This window comes from Muntiacus reevesi, chromosome 3, assembly GCF_963930625.1.
Source record: "Muntiacus reevesi chromosome 3, mMunRee1.1, whole genome shotgun sequence".
NCBI classification, from domain to species: Eukaryota; Metazoa; Chordata; class Mammalia; order Artiodactyla; family Cervidae; genus Muntiacus; species Muntiacus reevesi.
Window position 1 is genome coordinate 86071700 of NC_089251.1, and position 22101 is coordinate 86093800.

At 40.0% G+C, this 22101-nt stretch overlaps 1 protein-coding gene across 12 annotated transcripts in view; it reads right to left on the minus strand.

Moving 5' to 3' along the window:
- The window catches only part of LTBP1 (latent transforming growth factor beta binding protein 1), a 453522-nt gene that overhangs the window by 21633 nt on the left and 409788 nt on the right, over positions 1 to 22101 (minus strand). For all 12 annotated transcript variants that reach the window (XM_065929446.1, XM_065929445.1, XM_065929447.1 and 9 more), the window contains 5 exons: positions 20886 to 21062; positions 19739 to 19825; positions 18992 to 19120; positions 18175 to 18315; positions 17023 to 17193 (listed from right to left, as the gene is read on the minus strand). In XM_065929446.1, coding sequence (XP_065785518.1) covers positions 17023 to 17193; positions 18175 to 18315; positions 18992 to 19120; positions 19739 to 19825; positions 20886 to 21062 — 705 coding nt within the window. The remainder of the gene's footprint in view (positions 1 to 17022; positions 17194 to 18174; positions 18316 to 18991; positions 19121 to 19738; positions 19826 to 20885; positions 21063 to 22101) is intronic.

A 22101-nucleotide genomic window follows, 5' to 3' on the forward strand; every position in this document is an offset into this window, starting at 1 on the left:
GCACAGTTCATTTTCTTACCGTACCTTTCAATTATTAGTGAAGAGAGAGAAATGCTATCTGCAAAGTTTATTAAAATACATGAAAGTAAAGCTTCCACTAAAGAGCAAATCAACTCATTCAGGGTAACACCAAAAAGGCATTTCTAGAAAATTGAATGCCTATTCATAATCTCAGATTTCAGTTTTAAGTGAGTAAAAATTTGATTTGAGATCAGTTAGATTGCTTGTTAATGAAAAATAAAGTGCTGCTTTTTGTAATTGGATTTAGTTTGATCCTTGGGTCAGGAAGATCCCCTGGAGAATGGAATTGCTACCCACTCCAGTATTCTGGCCTGGAGAATTCCATGGACAGAGGAGCCTGGCAGGCTATAGTTCATGGGGTTGCAAAGAGTCAGACACGACTGGGCAACTTTCACTTTCACTGTTCATTTTACATGCATGTCTTATTTTCTCTACTTTAGCTCTACATTATAAAGATCCTAATAGATGAGTGCAATTATATTCATAATGCAAGTTATCCTCCAGTCAGAATATTTTCAGTAACAAAGCATGGCCAAATACCTTCTTAGCACTGCAATGTAGTATATAGTTCTTAAGGAAATAAGCTTTGAATAAAATGGATACTTCAAATCATACACAAACTAAAATTTCAGAAGTGTTATTATCAACTTTCCATCTGTCCATCAAACTCCCCCTGCATTTACGTGTCCTATATTGTTGAGGCCGCTGAGACAACAGCTCCAGCCTGGCTGGTCTGCCTCCGCTGGCGGCCCGAACCCTGCTGACTCACTCCCACTCCGGGGAACTGGGTCTGCAGTCCACTTCCAGGACACTCCTCCCAAGTTCATTCGCCAACAGTTTAGCAGGAAATGGAGTACTTTTTCCCCCTTTATAAGAGGTCCACCCCGCCTCCGCTTTTTAACTTTCCTTGCTCTGAGACAAACCATATTTCCTTTGCTAGTGTGTTTCTAATCAACGACTACCATGCCATCATAACCTGAACATGACTTACTTGCTCATGGCTTTCTCTAATGCACCTGCCTACGACAGTGTTGTTTAAAAAAACCCATATTTTGGCTTCATGTCTAGCGTTCTTCTCTGCACAGTCCCTATTTTTCTGCCTGGCCTCTGTGTCATTCATCCTGTTTATTCACTCCCTTTCACAAGTCCAATGTCTCTTTCCTGGTGGAGTGTTTCGCGTCCCAACTCCTCCCTGCGCTTCTCCAGCATACATCTGGGGAAGGAGAAGGAGCTATGCTTAGCTCCAAACCGAAAATAAAGGCCCTTGCTTAAGTATGTATTTGTATAGGATGGCAAATATTTTCTTTAGCTGGTTCTCAATCTTTTTTTCAATCCCAGTTGTGATGGCTAATGAGAGAAAGAAAGTGAAGTCACTCAGTCGTGTCCGATTCTTTACAACCCCATGGACTGTAGCCTACTGGGCTCCTCCATCCATGGGATTTTCCAGGCAAGAGTACTGGAGTGGCTTGCCATCGCCTTCTCCAGGGGGTCTTCCCAACCCAGGGACTAAACCCGGGTCTCCCGCATTGTAGGCAGACACTTTTACCATCTGAGGCTAATATTACGTGTTAAATCAGCCAGGCCATGGAGTGCCCAGATGTCACTGGTCAAACATTATTTTGAGGTGTCCCTGGTGGCTCAGTCGTAAAGAACCCGCCTGCCACTGCAGGAGGACGCAGGTTCGATCCCTGGTCGGGGAAGATCCCACATGCTGCGGGGCAGCTAAGCCCATGCACAACAGCTGAGCCTGTGCTCCAGAGCTGGGGAGCTGCAGCTGCTGAAGCCTGAGTGCCCTAGAGCCCATGCTCCACAGCAAGAACAGCCACCACAATGAGAAGCCCAACTAGAGAGTGACCCCTGCTTGCCACAACTAGAGAGAAGGCCATGCAGCAACAAGATAAAAAGAAATAAATACATATTTTTTAAAAAATCATGATTTTGGGTGTTTCTGAAATGGGATTAACACTGAGATTGGTGGGTTTGAGTAAAGCAAATTACCCTCCATAAAGTGGTTAGGCCTCTTTCAATGGGTTGATGGCTTAATTAGAACAGAAAGACTGGCCCTCCTCTGAGAAGGAGAATTCCACTGCCCAACCACCTCTGCACTTTGGGCTCCTTCTACAAATCCAGCTCTTCCTGATGGCTTCTGACCTGGAACCTCAGCTCTCCTTGGGCCTCCACAGCATCAGGCCACCCAATAGATTTTGGATTTACCAGCTTCTATAATCACGCCAAAAGATGTTCAAACTACCTCACAGTTGCACTCATCTCACATGCTAGCAAAGTAATGCTCAAAATTCTCCAAGCCAGGCTTTAGCAGTACATGAACCATGAACTTCCAGATGTTGAAGCTGGATTTAGAAAAGGTAGAGGAACCAGACATCAAATTGCCAACATCTGCTGGATCATAGAAAAAGCAAGAGAATTCCAGAAAAACATCTGCTTCATTGACTATGCTAAAGTCTTTGACTGTGTGGATCACAACAAACCATGGGAAAGTCTTCAAGAGATGGGAATGCCAGACCACCTGACCTGCCTCCTGAGAAATCTGTATGCAGGTCAAGAAGCAAAGTTGGAACCAGACATAGAACAATGGACTGGTTCCAAATCGGGAAAGGAGTACATCAAGGTTACATATTGTCACTCTGCTTATTTAACTTATATACAGAGTATATCATGCAAAATGCTGGGCTGGATGAAGCACAAGCAGAAATGAAGATTGCCAGGAGAAAAATCAATAACCTCAGATATGCAGATGACACCACCCTTATGGCAGAGAGTGAAGAACTAAAGAGCCTTTCGATGAAAGTGAAAGAGGAGAGTGGAAAAAGCTGGCTTAAAACTCAACATTCAGAAAACTAAGATCAAGACATCCGGTCCCTTCACTTCATGGTAAACAGATGCAGAAACAATAGAAACAGTGACAGACTTTATTTTCTTGGGCTCCTGAATCATTGAAGATGGTGACTGCAGCCATGAAATTAAAAGACACTTGCTCCTTGGAAGAAAAGCTATGACCAACCTAGACAGTGTATTAAAAAGCAGAGACATTACTTTGCCAACAAAGGCCCATCTAGTCGAAACTATGGTTTTTCCAGTAGTCATGTATGGATGTGAGAGTTGGACCATAAAGAAAGCTGAGCAGCAAAGAACTGATGCTTTTGAACTGTGGTGTTGGAGAAGCCTCTTGTGAGTCCCTTGGACTGCAAAGAGATCAAATCAGTCAGTCCTAAAGGAAATCAGCCCTGAATATTCATTGGAAGGACTGATGCTGAAGCTCCAATAGTTTGGCCACCTGATGTGAAGAACTGACTCATTGGAAAAGACCCTGACGCTGGGAAAGATTGAAGGCAGGAGGAGAAGGGGACGACAGAGTTTGGGACAATTGGACGGCATCACCGACTCAAAGGACATGAGTTTGAGCAAGCTCTAGGAGTTTGGTGATGGAAGCCTGGTGTACTGCAGTTCATGGGGTCACAAAGAGTCAGACACGACTGAGTGACTGAATTGACTGATAATCATGTGAGCCAATTCCTTAAAATGAATGAATTAAGCAGTCAGTCAATCTCAATCTCACTCTCTCCTATTGGTTCTGTTCTTCTGGAGAACCCGGACCACTACCCCAAGCTGTCCTTACTGGGACAGGGGAAGTTTGTCATGGTTGTGGTAGGCAATCTCAATAAGGTGAGCACACACCTTCAGCAGAAGGTACCTGATTCTTGACAGGAGTTATGATCCCTGGGTTGGGAAGATCCCCTGGAGAAGGGAAAGGCTACTCATTCCAGTATTCTGGCCTGGAGAATTCCAATATACTACAGTCCATGGGGTCACAAATAGTCAGACACAACTGAGCAACTTTCACTTTCACATGTAGGTATAGAAAATTTTTTATTAATGCTATCTTCTCTATTATTCCCTTGAAAGTCACTGCAATGGAAGATATTGCTTATAAAAACAATGCACGTTAGGAATACTCGGGATCCCCTGTTAACATGGAAACACAGAACGTGCCTTGCGTATCACATACGTGGCTATTTAGGCTCAAGCTGTGAGTACACATGTCTCATGTCCTGATCTTAATTCTCTAATAACTGACAATCACTGTCATCAATTTTCCTTCCCAGTATCCTGAGTTGGCCTACAATGGTAATGCTGCTATGAAGATAATGACATATATTAAGTTTAGAATATTAATACTTTACCATTAAGGTTTGAGAGTAAGGGTTTTTTTTTTTATTGTTGTTGCTATTTAATATGTCTAGAATGTTTAAGAAAACCATATACTGGATAATCTGATAGGCCTTGTGACCTCAATTTGAAATATGTAGGATTTTTATGTTGCATGAGTATTAACAGAACTCTATTAGGTCAGTAAATACTATCTAAATTCATTAGGGAATTCGATTTGTTGCATTTTAAGTTTGGTTTATTAGCTTTATAAGAGCTGCTTAAATACTTAAGGAGAAAATGCTTGTTAGGATTGTAGGCTGCCCTTTCAGCTCTATAAAGTGCTTGAGAAAATCAAATACATAAAGTTTATACATTAGAGGCCAAAGTGTTAAGAGATTTAATTAACAGAGTTTTGATATAGAAATAACTCTCAAGGAAAGTTTAATCTGTTCCTTGAGATACATAAACATCACAAAATAAAAATGGATCTTAACTTTATATAAAAATATTAGATTTATAAACAGAAGGACAAAATATTTAAGTTGAACTTAAAGTCTTAGGTAAGTCTAGATTTTAACACTGATAAATTGAATATACTGAATTCAACTTTGCAGACTTCCCTGGTGGTCCAGTGGCTAAGACTGTGTGTTCCCAAGGCCCAGGCCGGGGAGTGGGGGTGGGGGTGCGGGGGAGGGGGATGCTGGGTTAGATCCCTGCTCAGGGAGCTAGATCCTGCGTACTGCAACTAAGAGTTCCAATGCTGCAGCTAAAGGGTGCACGTGCTGCCAAATTAGAAAAGATCCCACGTGCCACAGCTAAAAGATTAGGCCCAACAAAAACCCCAACCTTGACCAGTCTCTTCCAGGCTTCTCTCAGACATCATAACCACACTGGCAGCTCGGGAACCTCAAGGGACATAAAAGCAGCAGCTTCTTTCGGAGGCTGCTGAGGTGTCTGGCTCTGTGTCAGTCCCCAAACGCACTCCTGCCCCCCCGTCGTCTTTCACTCTTGCTTACTTTCAAAGAGATTTCTAGCACTGTACAATGGGGAATAATCCTTAGCTCAACTCACTTCCTGGAACAAGATTTGATTTATAACCATTGCTAACACCTACGAAGCATTTCCTCCGTGTCAAGCATCTCACAATGCATGATCATATTTTTATCCCTCAGTCAATCCTGAGGCAGATGTTGGACTGCTATTTTACAAAAACGAGGAAACTAATGTAAGGATCACATTAAACACCAAGGTTCTATGTGCATAATTCACTACTAAATTTTATTTTGTAATAAGCCTTTCATAGTAAGAAAAGTATTTTCACTCTTTTCAGGAAAGTAAGGAAAAGCCTTCTAAATAAAGGTAAAGCATCTTTTCAAGAAAAAGCAATATAAATTGCTTACTTGCCATTCCATACCGTATTCAATTTAATCTAGTTCCACAGATACCAAGAATTTTGTCCCAAAAAAGTGGACCACTTACCGCTGAGGGTATACTCTATGTACAGAGTGTATATACGGCAACCACTCAATTGAGGAGATCTTTTGTCTCTTTCCAGTTTGATTTAAATTCTCCACTATCGTTTATTAACAGCTAAACGTTCTTTGATCATAATAATCAGGATTTGTGACCACAATGATAAATGCTCTCATACTTACAGAGTATTAATTACTATAACCTCAAAAGAGTTCTCAACTTGGGATAAAGGAAACTGAAGTAACTCGTCCAGTGCAATCGACAGAAGCAGTGCCAAAAGCAGAACGAGATCCCTGGACTGCCCAAACCAAAGGCGGTGACTATGCACTGTGCCTCACTTGTAGGATGTTCCAAGGTTATTATTAACATTCTTTGGAAACATAGTTCTTGGAAAAGCCTTTAAACCGTGACTGCTGAAAGGCCTTTTGCAACCACTGCCCAATTACAATATTTTTTCAAGTTTAGTCCATGAGTCAAATCCTTGTCTTCCTTCACACCTCCAAGGGTATTATGAAACTTGTTACACTAAGATCTTTGGGAACATGTAATAGCTGTGCACGGTTATAGAAGAAATCACTAGCTCGATTGTTCAAAGAGAGATTCCAGCTAACTTCACTCCTGCAAAACCATATAAAAAAACTGGGGGTAGAGAAGTTATTAGGAAGTATGAAAAATAGTGTGGCATAGGAAATGATGGATTTATTAAAAAAGGATTTCACCTGTGCATTTAAATGTGCAATACTAAGGAATGAACTTCCAGTTTAGCAATACAACATAACTTTATGTCAGTTCTACAGAATTTTACACTTCCTATAAATACAAACTGTATACCTGTTCTAAAATTTATGGCCTAGATGTTACATAGTAGGGTGTTCAAGTAAAAAATGAAATGAAAAAATATGTAAATAATTTAACTGAAACTGAAAACAGACAAACTATAAATAATTGAGACTGCATTTCAGACATGGTTCTTAGCAACTGCATTCTGCATATAATAGTTCCCTAAACTTTTTAAAAAGAAAGAATTAGACATAAATCCATATTAAAATCTATAGAATTCTCTACTAACAGAATTGATTTCAAATTTTTCTTATGCTGTAATGATTATATTTTTCTTCCTGTCCCTGAAGTGGTTGAGAGCATGGATCCTGCTGCCTGGATTTTACTCTGCCACTCCCAGGTATCTGATCATGGCAGGTAATATAATAATCTGCATTCCTGCAACGAGAGTTTTCAAATCAAATCTAACCTATGTATCTGTATCTTTAAACAGCTCTTCAAGCAAAATTGAGAGATCCATGCCTCTGCATTTCAATTAGTAGCAGTTATTTTTAAAACCTTTTAAAGCATTTGTCAATTTCTTTTGTGGTACTTCAGTTTCCTTAGAGATTTTTTTTAAACCCCACTGTCACCTTTCTATGCCTGACTTGCATTAAGTTATTACTTCAGAGATGACACCACCCTTATAGCAGAAAGCGAGGAGGATTAAAGAGCCTCTTGATTAAGGTGAAAGAGGGCTTGGCTTGGGCTCCCAAATCACTGTGGACAGTGACTGCAGACATGAAATTAAAAGATGCTTGCTCCTTGGAAGAAAAGCAATGACAAACCTAGACAGTATATTAAAAAGCAGAGACATTACTTTGCCTACAAAGATCCGTATAGTCAAAGCTATGGTTTTTCCAGTAATCATGTATAGAAGTAAGAGCTGGCCAATAAAAAACGCTGAGCACTAAAGAATTGATGCCTTCGAACTGTGGTGCTGAGAAGATTCGTGTCCCTTGGACTGAAAGGAGATCAAACCAGTCAATCCTAAAGGAAATCAACCTGAATATTCACTGGAAGAACTGAAGCTGAAGCTCCAATACTTTGGCCACTTGATGCAAAGAACTGACTCATTGGAAAAGAGTCTGATGCTGGCAAAGATTGAAGGTGGGAGAAGGAGACAACAGAGGATGAGATGGTTGGATGGCATCAAGGACTGAACTGACATGAGTTTAAGCAAACTCTGGGAGATGGTGAAGGACAGGGAAGCCTGGAGTGCTGCAGTCCATGAGGTCCCAGAGTCCAAAATGACTGAGTAAACCAGAGGTTAAAACACCGGGGGCGCAGTACACTGTACAAACCAATAGGTGGCGCTCTCTCAACACACTAAGTCTCCCTCAAAATTTCTTAACTTCTAAATTTTAGATTGGGCTTCTATCAAGATTTTATCAACTCTTTATGTTCAGTTTTCTCACAGTAAGTGTAATTATTTTAACAATATACTTAACGGAAGTCTATTATTTTAACAAGATAACCACAGACACTGGGATCCCTGAGCACTTTAGATTCCAGTGTTCCAATAATGTGTCTCATTTTCTTTCATTTGCAGGTCAATTGGTTTTTATTTCCATAGGATAACAGCAACATATATATCATGTACATTTTCTCAGAAAATTTAAGTTTATATTTTTAAGAGTAGCAATAAATAAAAACATTAAAAGTTTATTTAGATAAGTGCTAGGCATCATCAACAGTTTAAGTCACTGAGAATTACTGACTTGTTTCAATCCATGAATTCATCAAGAATGTATTGTTATCTAATGTTCTTAACTCTGATACAGAGTCTAACCTGGCTAAGCTCACTGTCTGGCTCTAAAGCTATATAGATTTTCTCTCTTAGAACACAGCAGAGTGAGGAGATGGAAAAAAAATCTCCGCTTTTTATTTCTCATTATCACTTTTATAGTCTAAGTGATACTGTTTATCTGTGATGAGCTGTGAGACCGTGGGGGTCAGGGACTGGAGTAACGCTAGGAGCACGGATTGTGGTTGAGTGCATGGATGCCAATGCCTGGATTTGAATCTGCTGCTTCCTGGTATCTGACCATGGCAGTTAAGGTAATCTGTGCCTCAGTTCCTCTCTCCCCAAAAGGAAGTAATTATATATCTACCTCATAGGATGGCTGGGATAATTCAGTATCTTAATTGATGATAAGCATCCTGAACATGCCTGACATTGAGCAATACACGTTAGCTACCATCATTTTCATTCAGATGGAGACCCAGAAAAACCAAACTCCATAAAACTCATATTCAAATAAACTCCAGATTTCAGAGTTCATGACTTCCTTCTAGCATGACACTGAAGGTTTACAGAAAGATCAAACAATGGCCACCCTCTGTCGTTCATAACATGGATACAATGGTTGGTCTTTCCTGACTCGGTTTTCCAAATAGCTTGTTCTCCGGCTGTGATAGCATGATAAGGAGTCCAAATGTGATGGTCCTCCCAAAGCAGTTCAGCACTTCCCTCCCCAGTCAAGACAAAAAAAAAACAAAAACATTATAAGAACAGGCAGGATTAGAGGTTACTGAGAGGGAAGGAGAAGAAGAGGACCCCGGGACAAGAATAAGAGAAATTCCAGAAGCTGAGGAAGGGGAGGCTGTCCTTATGCAACCACTTCAACAAACTCACCGCAGTGCTGTTCTCAGCCCTCTGAAACCTTTTCCTAAGGCCTGGTGTTTGGCCTCCCAGACTGTAGCTGAGACTTAAAATGGGACCCCAAGCAGTCCCAGAAATGTACTAAATGGTACAACAAGGCAAATCTCACATAAAGTTACCCTGACACGAGCCATCAACCTCCACTCACTCACTCTGCATGTGGTACCAGTCTGCATGTTGCCATCGAGCTTCAGAGAACACTATTTAGGGAGCCACTCCTGCCTCCCCCAACTACCAGAATCCTCAGATGCAGTTGCTGCCTTAGCAAGAATGAGTACCCACGACCTATTGGACCAGAAGTGTGAAAGCCTGTTCTGGAGCCAAGGCTTTACTTTGCACTGCACTTTAATGCTCAAAGCTGATGACAAGCACTGGATTTATTCCTTAAATTCCTCCAGCACTGTTTCCATCAGTAACTAATTGTTCCCCAAAGCAGGGCTGCACTCCTTGGGAAATTGGAAGGCTCAGTGACAGGCTGGGATTCACCCATGGCTTTTATCAATAGATAGACAACGTGGTCCTTTCTGAAATATCATATATCCCTCAACAGCATCATTTAAAAGGTTCAGTAGCAGAACAAGCAAATCAGTTTTAAAATTCACACATTCTCTGCTTCCTCTTTGAAAAATTAATAACAGCATTAAAGGCGGTTTTAACAAAATCAGGTTGAATGCTGTCAGGTATGTCAAGAACCTTGCTAGTGTGGTCCAGGGACCAGTAGCAGCTGCACTGCCTTGGGACTTAAGAATGCAGAATCCTGGCCACCTCCCCTCCACTTAGAAACTAGCATCTGTCTTTTTAAAAAATAAGATGGTCATGTACTTGGCATGCCCATTAATGTTGATGAAGCAGTGGTCTAGAAGAGAAAGTTTTACATGAGGATATTATTTCTGCATTTGTCTATCCTTAATTCATGTCCAGATGCTATTAGGTAGTTGTGTACTTTATAAGAACCCTGGATTTCAGTTACATTTGAAAATTCATTTGGCCTGAGTCACCCACAGTAGTAGCAGTAGGCACTAAAATCTTCTAATGCTTCCTACGTCCTTGCATACTTCCTGGGTAGCTCAAGCAGTAAGGAGTCTGCCTGCAATGCAGGAGACCTGGGTTCGATTCCTGGGTCAGGAAGATCCCTTGGAGAAGGGCATGGCAATCCACTCCGTATTCTTGCCTGGAGAATTCCATGGACAGAAGAGCCTGGCTGGGGCTCCATGGGGTCGCAAAGAATCAGGACATGACTGAATGACCAACGCTTTCACTTCTCACATGTGTCAAGCACTGTGCTAAGCGTTCACGTGTTAACGTATTTGATTCTTACCACAACCCTGTGAGGCAGGTGATATTAGTTTCATGGGAGGAAACTGAGGCCCGGAGAGACAAAGGAACAAGGCTCTGTAGATAGAAAGTTGCCAAACCAGGATTCACACCCAAGCAACCAGGTTCCAGAGTCCACGTGCTCACCCCTCAGCTCTGGCCCTTCTCGCCTGCCATACATACTCCAGCAGAAACACGCTCAGCGGGAGATGGTTTGGTGTAGATATGATCAGAACATCAGGTACAGCAAGGAAATGCCAGCTAACCACAGGGCTTATGCAAAAATTGCTTAGCTTTGCCATGGACTTCTCCCTGGATTCAAGGTATCCCTAAGTTTAGTCCAAGGCCCATAATTTCAGGGCTATGTAAGAAATACTCCTTCTGCGCTATTTACTTCCTATATGCCAACAGAAACAGAATAGTGGTTTTCAATATGTGTTTCTTGGAACCCCAGGGTCCTTCACCAATACGTTGAGAGCCTAACTTTTTGTTCTCCCTACAAGTAGCAGTGTTAATGAATTTATATACTGGAAGTTAAAATAATATTTCAACTGACAAAAGACTACCATTTTTTAAAAACAAAAGTAAAAATCACTGATTTTTCGGAGTTGACTAAGTATAGAGATTCTTTTTGGAAAACTTATCATCAGTACTATGTGTGTTTAAGTTAGGAGGAGTACAGTAGTGATGCTAAACTTTTTAAATTTGGCATGTGGTACCACTATTTCTTCATACCACATACTTTCCTAAAAAAATATTACACAGTATGTGTTTGTTCACATGATTTGTTTGAATTTACACTTAAAATTTTGTTTTGTAAAATCTCAGTTAAAAGTTGGAGAAGGACATGGCACCCCACTCCAGTGCTCTTGCCTGGAAAATCCCATGGACGGAGAAGCCTGGTGGGCTGCAGTCCATGGGGTCGCGAAGAGTCAGACACAACTGGGTGACTTCACTTTCACTTTTCACTTTCACGCATTGGAGGAGGAAATGGCAACCCACTCCAGTGTTCTTGCCTGGAGAATCCCAGGGACGGGGGAGCCTGGTGGGCTGCCGTCTATGGGGTCGCACAGAGTCGGACACGACTGAAGCGACTTAGCAGCAGAAGCAGCAGTTAAAAGTAACTGATGAGGGACTCACCTGGTGGTCCAGTGGTTCAGAATCTGGCTGCCAATGCAGGGGACATGAGTTCCATCTCTGGTCTAGAAGACCCCACATGCCTCACAGCAACTAAGTCTGTGTGCCACAACTACTGAGCCCAAGCTCTAGAGAGCCCTTGAGCCACAACTACCAAAGCCCGAGCACCGCAACTAGGGAGAGCCCACATGCAGCAATGAAAACCCAACGCAGTCAAAAATAAATGCATGTTTAAAACTTGATGTAATATTTCAAAATTAATTTCTAACACCAAAATAACTTGAATAGTCAAATCTAACTTGAACTTAGATTTGATTTGCAAAGGCACTACCTCATCAGATTTACATGCAGCAAATACTTAAATATCACAGGATCAGGACAGGGACAGAATAAAATGAAAATACGTGCAGAACCTTTCATAAAGGAGTTTCCATAACAGGAAGCATGCCAGAACCCAAATGTTGGGGTTGTAAATAGAATATGCAACAATGCTCCTACAAATCAGTAAGAAAAGACGCAAAGTCTGATCAAAGAAATGGTTGAAGGATAGAATAATTCACTAACAAAGAAATAATAAATCATCTATAAACAAGGAAAAGATGCTCAAATTCCCTAGAAATAAGGGAGATGCATATAAGATACCCTTCTTGAGCATATTATAACAATTTTAAAGATGACTAGTCTTTAAAAGTTATTGATGCTAACATGGTATGATGAAAAAGGCATTTCAAATACTGTCATTGGAGAAAATGTAAACTTGTATTTTTGGAGAATAAAAAGTAAATTTAAAGTTCACATACTTCCTGACCTAGTATTTTCATTTGTAGGAATTTTCTTATTGAGTTACTTCCAAAGCTACATATAAGATACATACATGAAGGTTCACTGCAGCATTGGTTTTCAGAGGAAAATCAAGATTGGGGCAGGACGAGGGTGGGGGAAGACAGTCCAAATGTCCAGTGCCAGAGGTGATTAAATAAACCATGGTACAGGCATACCTTGTTTAAATATGCTTTGCTTTACTGCGATTTTTTTTTTTTTAACAAATTGTAGGTTTGTGGCAACCTTGCATCAAGCAAGTCTCTTGGCACCATATTTCCAACAGCATTTGCTCATTTCCTATCCATGTCATGTTTTGGAAATTCTCACATTATTTCAAACATTATTATTTATTATATTCATTAGACTGATCTTCGATGTTACCATTGTAATTGCTGTCGGCTGCCACAAACCCCACCCATATGAGACAGCAAACTTAACTGAATGTTGAGATGAAGGACTTGGAATATCACGTAAAACTAGCTGAGAAAGCAGCAGCAGTCAATGACAGGATTGACTTGAATTTTGAAGTAAGTTCAACATTAGGTAAAAGGCCATTAAACAGCATTGCATCTCAAAGAAATCATTTGTAAAGAAAGAATCAGTTGAGATGGCAAACTCCACTGTTGTCTTCTTTAAGAAATTGCCACAGTCACCCCCGTCTCCAGCAACTATCCCCTAACCAGTCAGTGATTATCAGTATCAAGGCAAGACCCTTGACCGGCAAAAAGATAACTTGCTGAAGGCTTAGATGATGTTTAGCATGTCCTAGAAATACAGTGTTTTTAATTAAGCCATGCACTTTTTTTTTAGACAAAATGCTACTGTACACTTAATATACATAAATACTTTACAATGTAAACTTAAGTTTTATGTGCTCTGGGAAACCAGAAAGTTCAGGTGACTTGCTTTATTGCAATATTCATTTCATTGTGGTGGTCTGGAACTGAATCCATAATATCTCCAAGATATGCCTGTACAGATTGCCAACATCCGTTGGATCATCAAAAAAGCAAGAGAATTCCAGAAAAACATCTACTTCTGCTTTATTGACAATGCCAAAGCCTTTGACTGTGTGGATCACAATAAACTGTGGAAAATTCTTCAAGAGATGGGAATACCAGACCACCTGATCTGCCTCCTGAGAAATCCGTATGCAGGTCAAGAAGCAACAGTTAGAACTGGACATGGAGCCATAGACTGGTTCCAAATTGGGAAAGGAGTACATCAAGGCTGTATATTGTCACTGTGCTTATTTAACTTATATACAGAGTACATCATATGAAATGCCATGCTGAATGAAGCACAGGTTGGAATCAAGATTGCCAGGAGAACTATTAATAACCTCAGATACACAGATGACACCACCCTTACGGCAGAAACTGAAGAGGAACTGAAGAGACTCTTGATGAAAGTGAAAGAGGAGAGTGAAAAAGTTGGTTTAAAGCTCAACATTCAAAAAACTAAGATCGTGGCATCTCGTCCCATCACTTCATGGCAAATAGATGGGGAAACAGTGGAAACAGTGACATACTTTATTTTCCTGGGCTCCAAAATCACTGTAGATGGTGACTGCAGCCATGAAATTAAAAGATGCTTGCTCCTTGGAAGAAAAGCTATGACCAACCTAGACAGCGTATTAAAAAGCAGAGACATAAAATAAAATAAAATAAAAAGCAGAGACATTATTTTGCCAACAAAGGCCCATCTAGTTGAAACTACGGTTTTTCCAGTAGTCATGTATGGATGTGAGAGTTGGACCATAAAGAAAGCTGAGCACCAAATAACTGATGCTTTTGAACTGTGGTGCTGGAGAAGACTCTTGTGAGTCCCTTGGACTGCAAAGAGATCAAATCAGTCAGTCCTAAAGGAAATCAGCCCTGAATATTCATTGGAAGGACTGATGCTGAAGCTCCAATAGTTTGGCCACCTGATGTGAAGAACTGACTCATTGGAAAAGACCCTGATGCTGGGAAAGATTGAAGGCAGGAGGAGAAAGGGACAACAGCGGTTGAGACAGTTGGACGGCATCACCGACTCAAAGGACATGAGTTTGAGCAAACTCTGGGAGCTGGTGATGTACAGGGAAGCCTGGCGTGCTTCAGTCCATGGGGTCGCAGAGTTGGACATGATTGAGCGACTGAACTGAACTGAACAGATGCCTGAACATGCATAAAACAAAGCTTGCATATCCATTTAAAAGTTACCATCTTTCACCAGTTCTATGACACCCTACACTGTAAAATACATCCTGAAATAATAGAAATTAAGATGTGAAAAAACAGCTTGTAGCCATTAATAGATGCCAGTTATACAATACGCCCAATTTCAGAGATGCTGAAGAGTAAACCAAAAAACAACATGTGCCTAAAATCAATGACACAGATTTCAGCTTTAAATACTCTTAAATATAAATATTCTCTTAAATATAAATATATATTATCTTAAATATAGATATTATCTTAAATATATTCTCTAAATATTCTCTTAAATATAAATATATCTTAAATATAATATTTATAAATTTATAAATATTCTTATAAATATAAATGTATATAACTAATATAAAACTTAAAATATAGCAATAATCAATATATAGAATTAAAGATTTGGATGATGACAAAACCAACTGTTAATAGTGAATACTGTACAACATGGGGAATATGGTCAGTTTTTCACAATAACTATAAATGGAGTATAACTTTTAAAAATTGTGCATCATTATATTGTACACTTGTAACTTCTATGATACATCAACACTGTACTTCAATTTAAGAAAAAGAATGAACATTTTCAAGGAGCAGAGTCAGTTGTGATGGGGTAGGTGGAAGGGGACATAACCTCATAACTTTTTAGAAGTGTGTATATATATATATATATATAGTTTTTTAAAGTAAACAATAAAAACACTGCCTAAGTATACTTGAAAGATCTGAGCTATCCAAGTATCATGAGAAGATGACTCAAGTCATATATCTTATATTCACTTCCTCAGATTTCATCTTCCTCTCCTTGTGGCTTCTACCAGGAACAGAGGCAACAGTGATGCTAATAATCTGCCACACTCCTGGTTACCCTGCTCCACCTAATCCTCCCAGTTCTCACAACAACGCAACAAGATTGATGCCTTCACTTTATAAATGAGCTGCACTGGGTGAGGTTCTATTTCCCCAGTTCATGCCGCTGCTGTGGGCAGCTCTGAATTCCAGACCCACATTTTCTGGCCCCAGAACCCACCCTCTTTCCGTTTCTGGGCTACTAGCATTACCATCTCTATCTTTATGTGTTTGTTCTTCCCCCTTTGCTATTCCTTTTCCTTTTCCTTTTATGGCATTTCAAATTACTTTCTTTTTTTGCTACCTTGGTTTTAAGTTATTTCCAAGCTAAAAAGCTAATTTATTAAAAGATTGGAAAATTACATTCTAACTAACAACAAATTAGAGCATTTCCTCTTTCCAAGCAATTCTTTCCCTCTTTGCCATTCTGAGAATTTGTTCATGATGAACTCCTGCACTTTATATCCACACAGAATTTTTCTAGCTTTAACAACCAATTCTATAGTCAAAGACAAAAGTGCTATACCGAAGACTTTCAGGTCTTAACAGGCGATAAGTAGCTGCAGTGGTAAGAAGAGAAACAGGCGATCAGCACAGACCCCAACAGTCACCAAGCAGCCCAGCCTGGAGCCCAGAGCTGGTACCTTCAAGCCCTCCTCCAGGATGAAGAGAAGGCAGGAGACTGAGAGCTTTGCTGATCCTACTTTTTCGGTTTGACCCCCGGTTTAAACCTTGAAGGGCTTCGCCAGTGGCTCAGCAGTAAAGAGCATGACCGCAGCGCAGTAGCCACAGGAGACGTGGGTTTGACCCTTGACTCTGGAAGATGCCTTAGAAGAGGGCATAGCAACCCACTCCAGTGTTCTTGCCTGGAGAATCCCATGGACAGAGGAGCCTGGCAGGCTACAGTCCATAGGGTTGCAGAGAGTCAGACACAACTGGAGTGACTTGGCATGCACACACTACAACTTGAAAGTCAAGAAGATTTGTTCAAACACATTTCACTTACTTCATACTCGTTTCCTTCATGGTTCTGACCCTTCTGTGGAAGCGGGGAACCCTTCTATTCCACAAAGAGGTTGACATAAAAACTTGAGCTTTGACCTATGGAGAGTGCCTAGTCCCTGATACTTTTTGCTCTAAGCAGAAACTATCAGAAGTGAGAAGGACTGTAGGAAGAAAAGAAGTATCAGGAAATAAAAGTTCTCAAGACCTATGCCACCAACTGCTAAGATGCTTTATATTTCTTTGGGTCATTTATCATTCTTTGGAGGGAAATAAAATGAGGGTTTCAAAAATTAATGACAATGTCTGGACTGGAGGCAAACCAGGAGTCAGATGTTATGTAATCTGCTCTCATAATGTGCGCACACACACACACACACACACACACACACGTACACATGCGTGCACACATACCTCTCTGATGAAAGTAAGAGATCAGGAGTGAAGGCGAAGATATTTAAGTAAAAGAGAATTATCAGCTTCCAAAGGAGGGGAGCAGAACCGGGTCACAAACACCTCCAGCAGAAGGACTTGGCCGGGGCTCACCTGAGTCCTTCATGGGGCAGAGGGCGCACTGCATACCCCAGGCCTCCCCGTACAGACAGCAGCACTCCGTGTACGTCGTCTGCTTGCCGACCAGAGGCCGGCTACACACATACTCGTCACTCAGGTGTTCCCAGCACAGATCCTGGTAGACATCGGTTTCTTCAATTTGCTCTGAAAGGGAAGACACGGTTCCATGACAATTGCACTGCTGTTCCTATTTCATAGACACTGTGGTAGAAGCCAGCGAGTCTCAAAGTTTCCATCCCGATTTCTAAGCATGACTTCCAAGTAGAAATCTGAAGCCAGCCTGGTCTTTCCATGGATCAAACCTCTGTCATCTCCAACTGGGTGTCATTCCATCCGCTGAAATTCAACCTGCCCATCATGTTCCAATTAAATCCTTCCCTCTGTAGCTTCCACATTATGTAAAACCCTCCATGATCTTGCCTGTACTTCATAATCCTGATGGACTTCTTATTCTTCCAATATCTGATTTTTCACATTTACTCCTCTGTCAAATCCTACCTTTTCCTTCTGCACAAAATTTTGGGGATTCAGCCTTTTTCATCCATTTCATCTGTCAAAGCCCTGAACTAGTGACACTTCATCCTAGGGTTCTTAATTTTAACCTTTCTACTTTTCAGTAGATTTCAACCAAAGCAGTCTCCTGAATATGCTGATACACTGATCAATTAAGTTAATTATTAGGAGCACATCACCTTTTCAGGGATGAATAGGGACTCCTACCAATGGACTGCGGAGCCCTCCACCACTGATGAATTCCTCCCTCTGCTCTGCCCAGCCTCATCTGTGTCCTCTATCCAGTCAAGCAAACCTAATTATTTTCCCTTCAACTTACATCTTCCTCAGTTGCCTTCGAGGGTTAAATATGATCAACCCTCAGGTATGGAAGAGCTCTGCCATCTGCTCAGTCACTCCTTGTCCTGTTGTCCATTAAAACAGTATGTGCAGGGTGTTAAATCTGCATATTGATGATATGAAACTTATTCTTTCTCTTAGCATCTCATTTTAATTTTTTCAACATACCCAAGGAATCCGTTTTTCTATTTTCCGACAGCTCACATTTCAGTCAAAAGGAAAACCTTATGACATTTATTTGGACACAGACTTGCTTCTCACATCCAAACATACCATGTGATTCAGTTGGTCGGATACATCTTTTTTCCGAAGCATCCAGGACCATTGGGTGGGTACAGAAGCAGTTATAAGAGCCTTCTGTATTAATGCACTGGCCATCAATGCAACTGTTGGGGTCTTGACACTCGTCTATATCTTAAGAGAAAAAAAAAAATGAAAGAAAATCAGCAATCAGTTGCACCTCATACACTTAACCAAACTTAATACACTGCTAAATTTAGTCCAGATTTCAAGGTCTGCCACATTTTAATTAGCTACACATCATCATCCAAAAGAGAACAGCTCTGACTATAAAAATGTTAAACTGTATTGATTGGAAAAATAACATTGCCCTACAGCTGCTGACATTAAATAAGGAAAGAAAACATTTAAGAACAGGATATACTTAGAAATTTAAGATAAAATGCCTTTTTATGACAGTTTTAAAATTATTTCCTTTTGCTATGTTTTTCTGCATAGTATATATGGTTTTCTGCTTAGGCATTAAAGTCTGGGTCCGTATTTAAAAATGACTTTCAGTGTATGGTATGAGTGATGAAACAGGAGGCTCCCCAGACCAAAAGAACACTTCAGTTACACCAGTGACCTGAATTATAATTCCACACTGACTATTAACTCTTCAAAATCTATTCAAACAGTAGTTTGAAGGATTTTTATTTTCTTAAATATTGCTCAAGAAGAAGATGCATAAAACATTTACAGATCTTTTCAACATGGGATTTAGATTCTAAGAAACTTTTTATACACAACAGTACTATTTTTTCCCCATCTGTTTTCACAGCACATCACAAAATATCCTCTTAAAACTTACCAAAGCACTGTAATTTGACAGGATCATAGTATGTCCCTTGCTTACAGTAGCATTCATAACCAGGCTGAGTGTTCATACAGAAACCATTTTTGCAGATCTCTTGTCCAAAAAGTAGGCATTCATCTGCATCTATGGGGGAAAATGGTCATAATATCTCTATCACTGAGATGTTAAAGTGAGTGGTTAATAAGGAATACTCATATGTGTAGTTTAAATTTCACCAAAGTAAAAAATCTGGAATTTATTTTAGAATTACAGGCTAATAACATGAAATGTATAAAGCACATCGACTTTCGCTTTCTTCTTTTCCATTCCTTATCGCTAATCTATGGCCATTAGTAACAGGTCCTAGCAAAGTAGGATGCTTTCTAAAAAATCAAAAATCTTTGCTTTGTTGATAACCATTCAAGGCCAACATAATGATCAAATTTATATTGGTCCTAACGTACGATTTTTAATATTGTCCTGGAATAAAAGAATAAATCTATTAAAGTACAAAATTTTGTATTAAGTACTTTTACATATGTTACCATATTTTATCCTCATGACAGCCTTTGAAACATCATTTCAGAGGTGGAAACTCAGAATCTTAAGTGAAGTCCCACCATCATACCGTCTTACATGTTCTAATTCCCAAGCCACAGTTCTACCGAGAGATTACTGGGTAGAATTCGGACACAAACCATGCTTCTACTTGAATGGTAGATATGAACACTCATTGCAAATTAGTTTCTGCTTGAAACTGACCTTTATAGTTCTCACCATCAACGCCATAAGAGGATTCTTCCGAGGGGACAAAACCTTTCCCTCTAGGACACATTTCAGTGAATTCAGCTGATTTCAGAAGAGACAAGGAAAAAAAAGTTGGGGAAAAGAAAAAAAAGCATCTTCCATGAGTTTTTTTTTTTCCCCATGAGTATGTTTCAAATTCAGTTTTGCTTTCTCAAATTCAGTAACTTAAAGGCAAACCTTGCTATCTAATTCAGACAAATAAATTCAGTACAATCTCAGAATTACAAAGTAGGTGCAAATAAACCTAATGACTTCATAAGTTTACTTATAATTTTTAAAATACTTGCTAGTTCACTCATGTTATTTATCCATGTTTTACTTATAAGTGCTTGAGTGTTATGACTTATTTTACCATTACTATGGTCTCTAGTATTTTACCTGGAGGAGGGCATGGCAACCCACTCCAGTATTCTTGCCTGGAGAATCCCATGGACAGAGAAGCCTGGTGGGCTACAGTCCATAGAGTCACACAGAGTCAGACACGACTGAAGTGACTTGAGCACTAGTATTTTTTTTTTTTTTTTTTTTAAATTTTTTTTTTTTTAAAGTTCATATTTATTTATTTGGCTGCGCTGGGCCTTAGTTGTGGCATGTGGGATCTAGTTTCCTGACCAGGGATCGAACCCAGGGCCCCTGCATTGAGAGCACTGAGTCTTTAGCCACTGGACTACCAGGGGAATCCCTACTTGAGCACTAGTATTTTAAATTTTTAATAAGAATCCAACAAGAAAAATCTTGGCTTAAATATACAAGCTCTAATTAGGAACAACGCTGTGTCAGTGTTAGAAAAAAAATCATTGCTTTTACATTAAAAATGGAAAAAAACTGAATTATCTTTCTGATAAAATATCGTATGGAAAGTCACCATAACATCATATTCTGTGATAAATAGTAGTTCAAGAATTTATATTGAGGTGGGACAGGGTTTGGTTTCCAGCCTTCTAGAAACCCACTAGAAGGTATCTTACCTCAATCTGACTACAGCAGGTACCAGCAGATGTCAGTGCTTTGAGGCTTCAGTAACCCAAATGAGAACATTCCTAGACCCATGAGCAGCACCCAGCAGATACCACTGTGAACCCAGCACTCAGCCGACTCTTACCAGTGCCCAGAACCGGGCAGGGGAAAATCTCACAGTTATCGCCCCACCCGGCACCGGAGGTGCAGCAGCATTCCTGCTTGGTGACATTGGGAGCCAGCACGTTGTCACAAAGACTGGCGTCGTTTAGATTATAGTAGCATTCTTTCTTCTCTTCTCTGGGCTGATCTACTTCTGAGTCTAAAGAGAAAGCAGAAAAGAGCGTTGACAGGATGCATCAAATCTACCTGCATTGCAATAGAATCGAAACACAATGGACTGGATGTGCCAATGGCACTTCATTTACAGAAGGCTGCTTTCTATTCTGTATCAGATTCTTCCACTTCAAGATAAAAATGCACTTGAATCCTGAATTTTCATGGATTTCTAACCCACCCCAACGTGTAAATCTGTCAAAATCATTTCCTTTGACGTTAACCAATTACTACATTCATGTGAATTTGGCTGTGAGTACAGTTTCCATATCTGCTTTCTTGCCAAACATAGGGCCATTCTTTACTGAGCTATAACACCTACTTAAATCAATGAACATTTTCCCTGACACTGAACCAGAGATGTGAGGCCACTCATAATATTTAACCCTTAGATAGTTACTGAGTTAACAGTGCAAAGCAGAGGAAGACAACCAGAAAAACACTGCAGTAACCTGAGTCTATAAAATAATCTAACTACTCAAATTGCTGCAACTGCATGACTTTGAATGAAACAGTAATAGCCAGCTAAGCCTCAGGAGAGCATTTCAAGACCAGGTTCTAGTCCCAGTGCAAGTGTGTCCTAAATAATATATATTCCAACAGAGTCCATTTAACTTTCTGTCTAAAAAACAAGGTGATATGATAGAACACAAATGATAAAGACCTCCAGTGAATTCCCTTGTAGTCCAGTGGTGAGGACTCCACTTTCACTGATGAGGGCACAGGTTCAATACCTGGTTGGGGAACTAAGGTAAGATTCCACAAGCTGCACAGTTTGGCCAAAAAAAACAAACAAACACAACTCCACCTAGTTTCAGACAACACTAATGACTTACTCTCATCAGATTTGAAATCTATGAGCAAGTTTGTGCTTTTAAAAATGATTTTAAAAATCTATTACCTAGTACATGCTATAGAGTTCAAAGTATTGCCTGATCCAGTTAGAATTTATTAAGTTTTAGTTTTATGCTATGTCAAATAAAAAGTTGCTGTAATCAAGATTGCTGGGAGAAATACCAATCTGC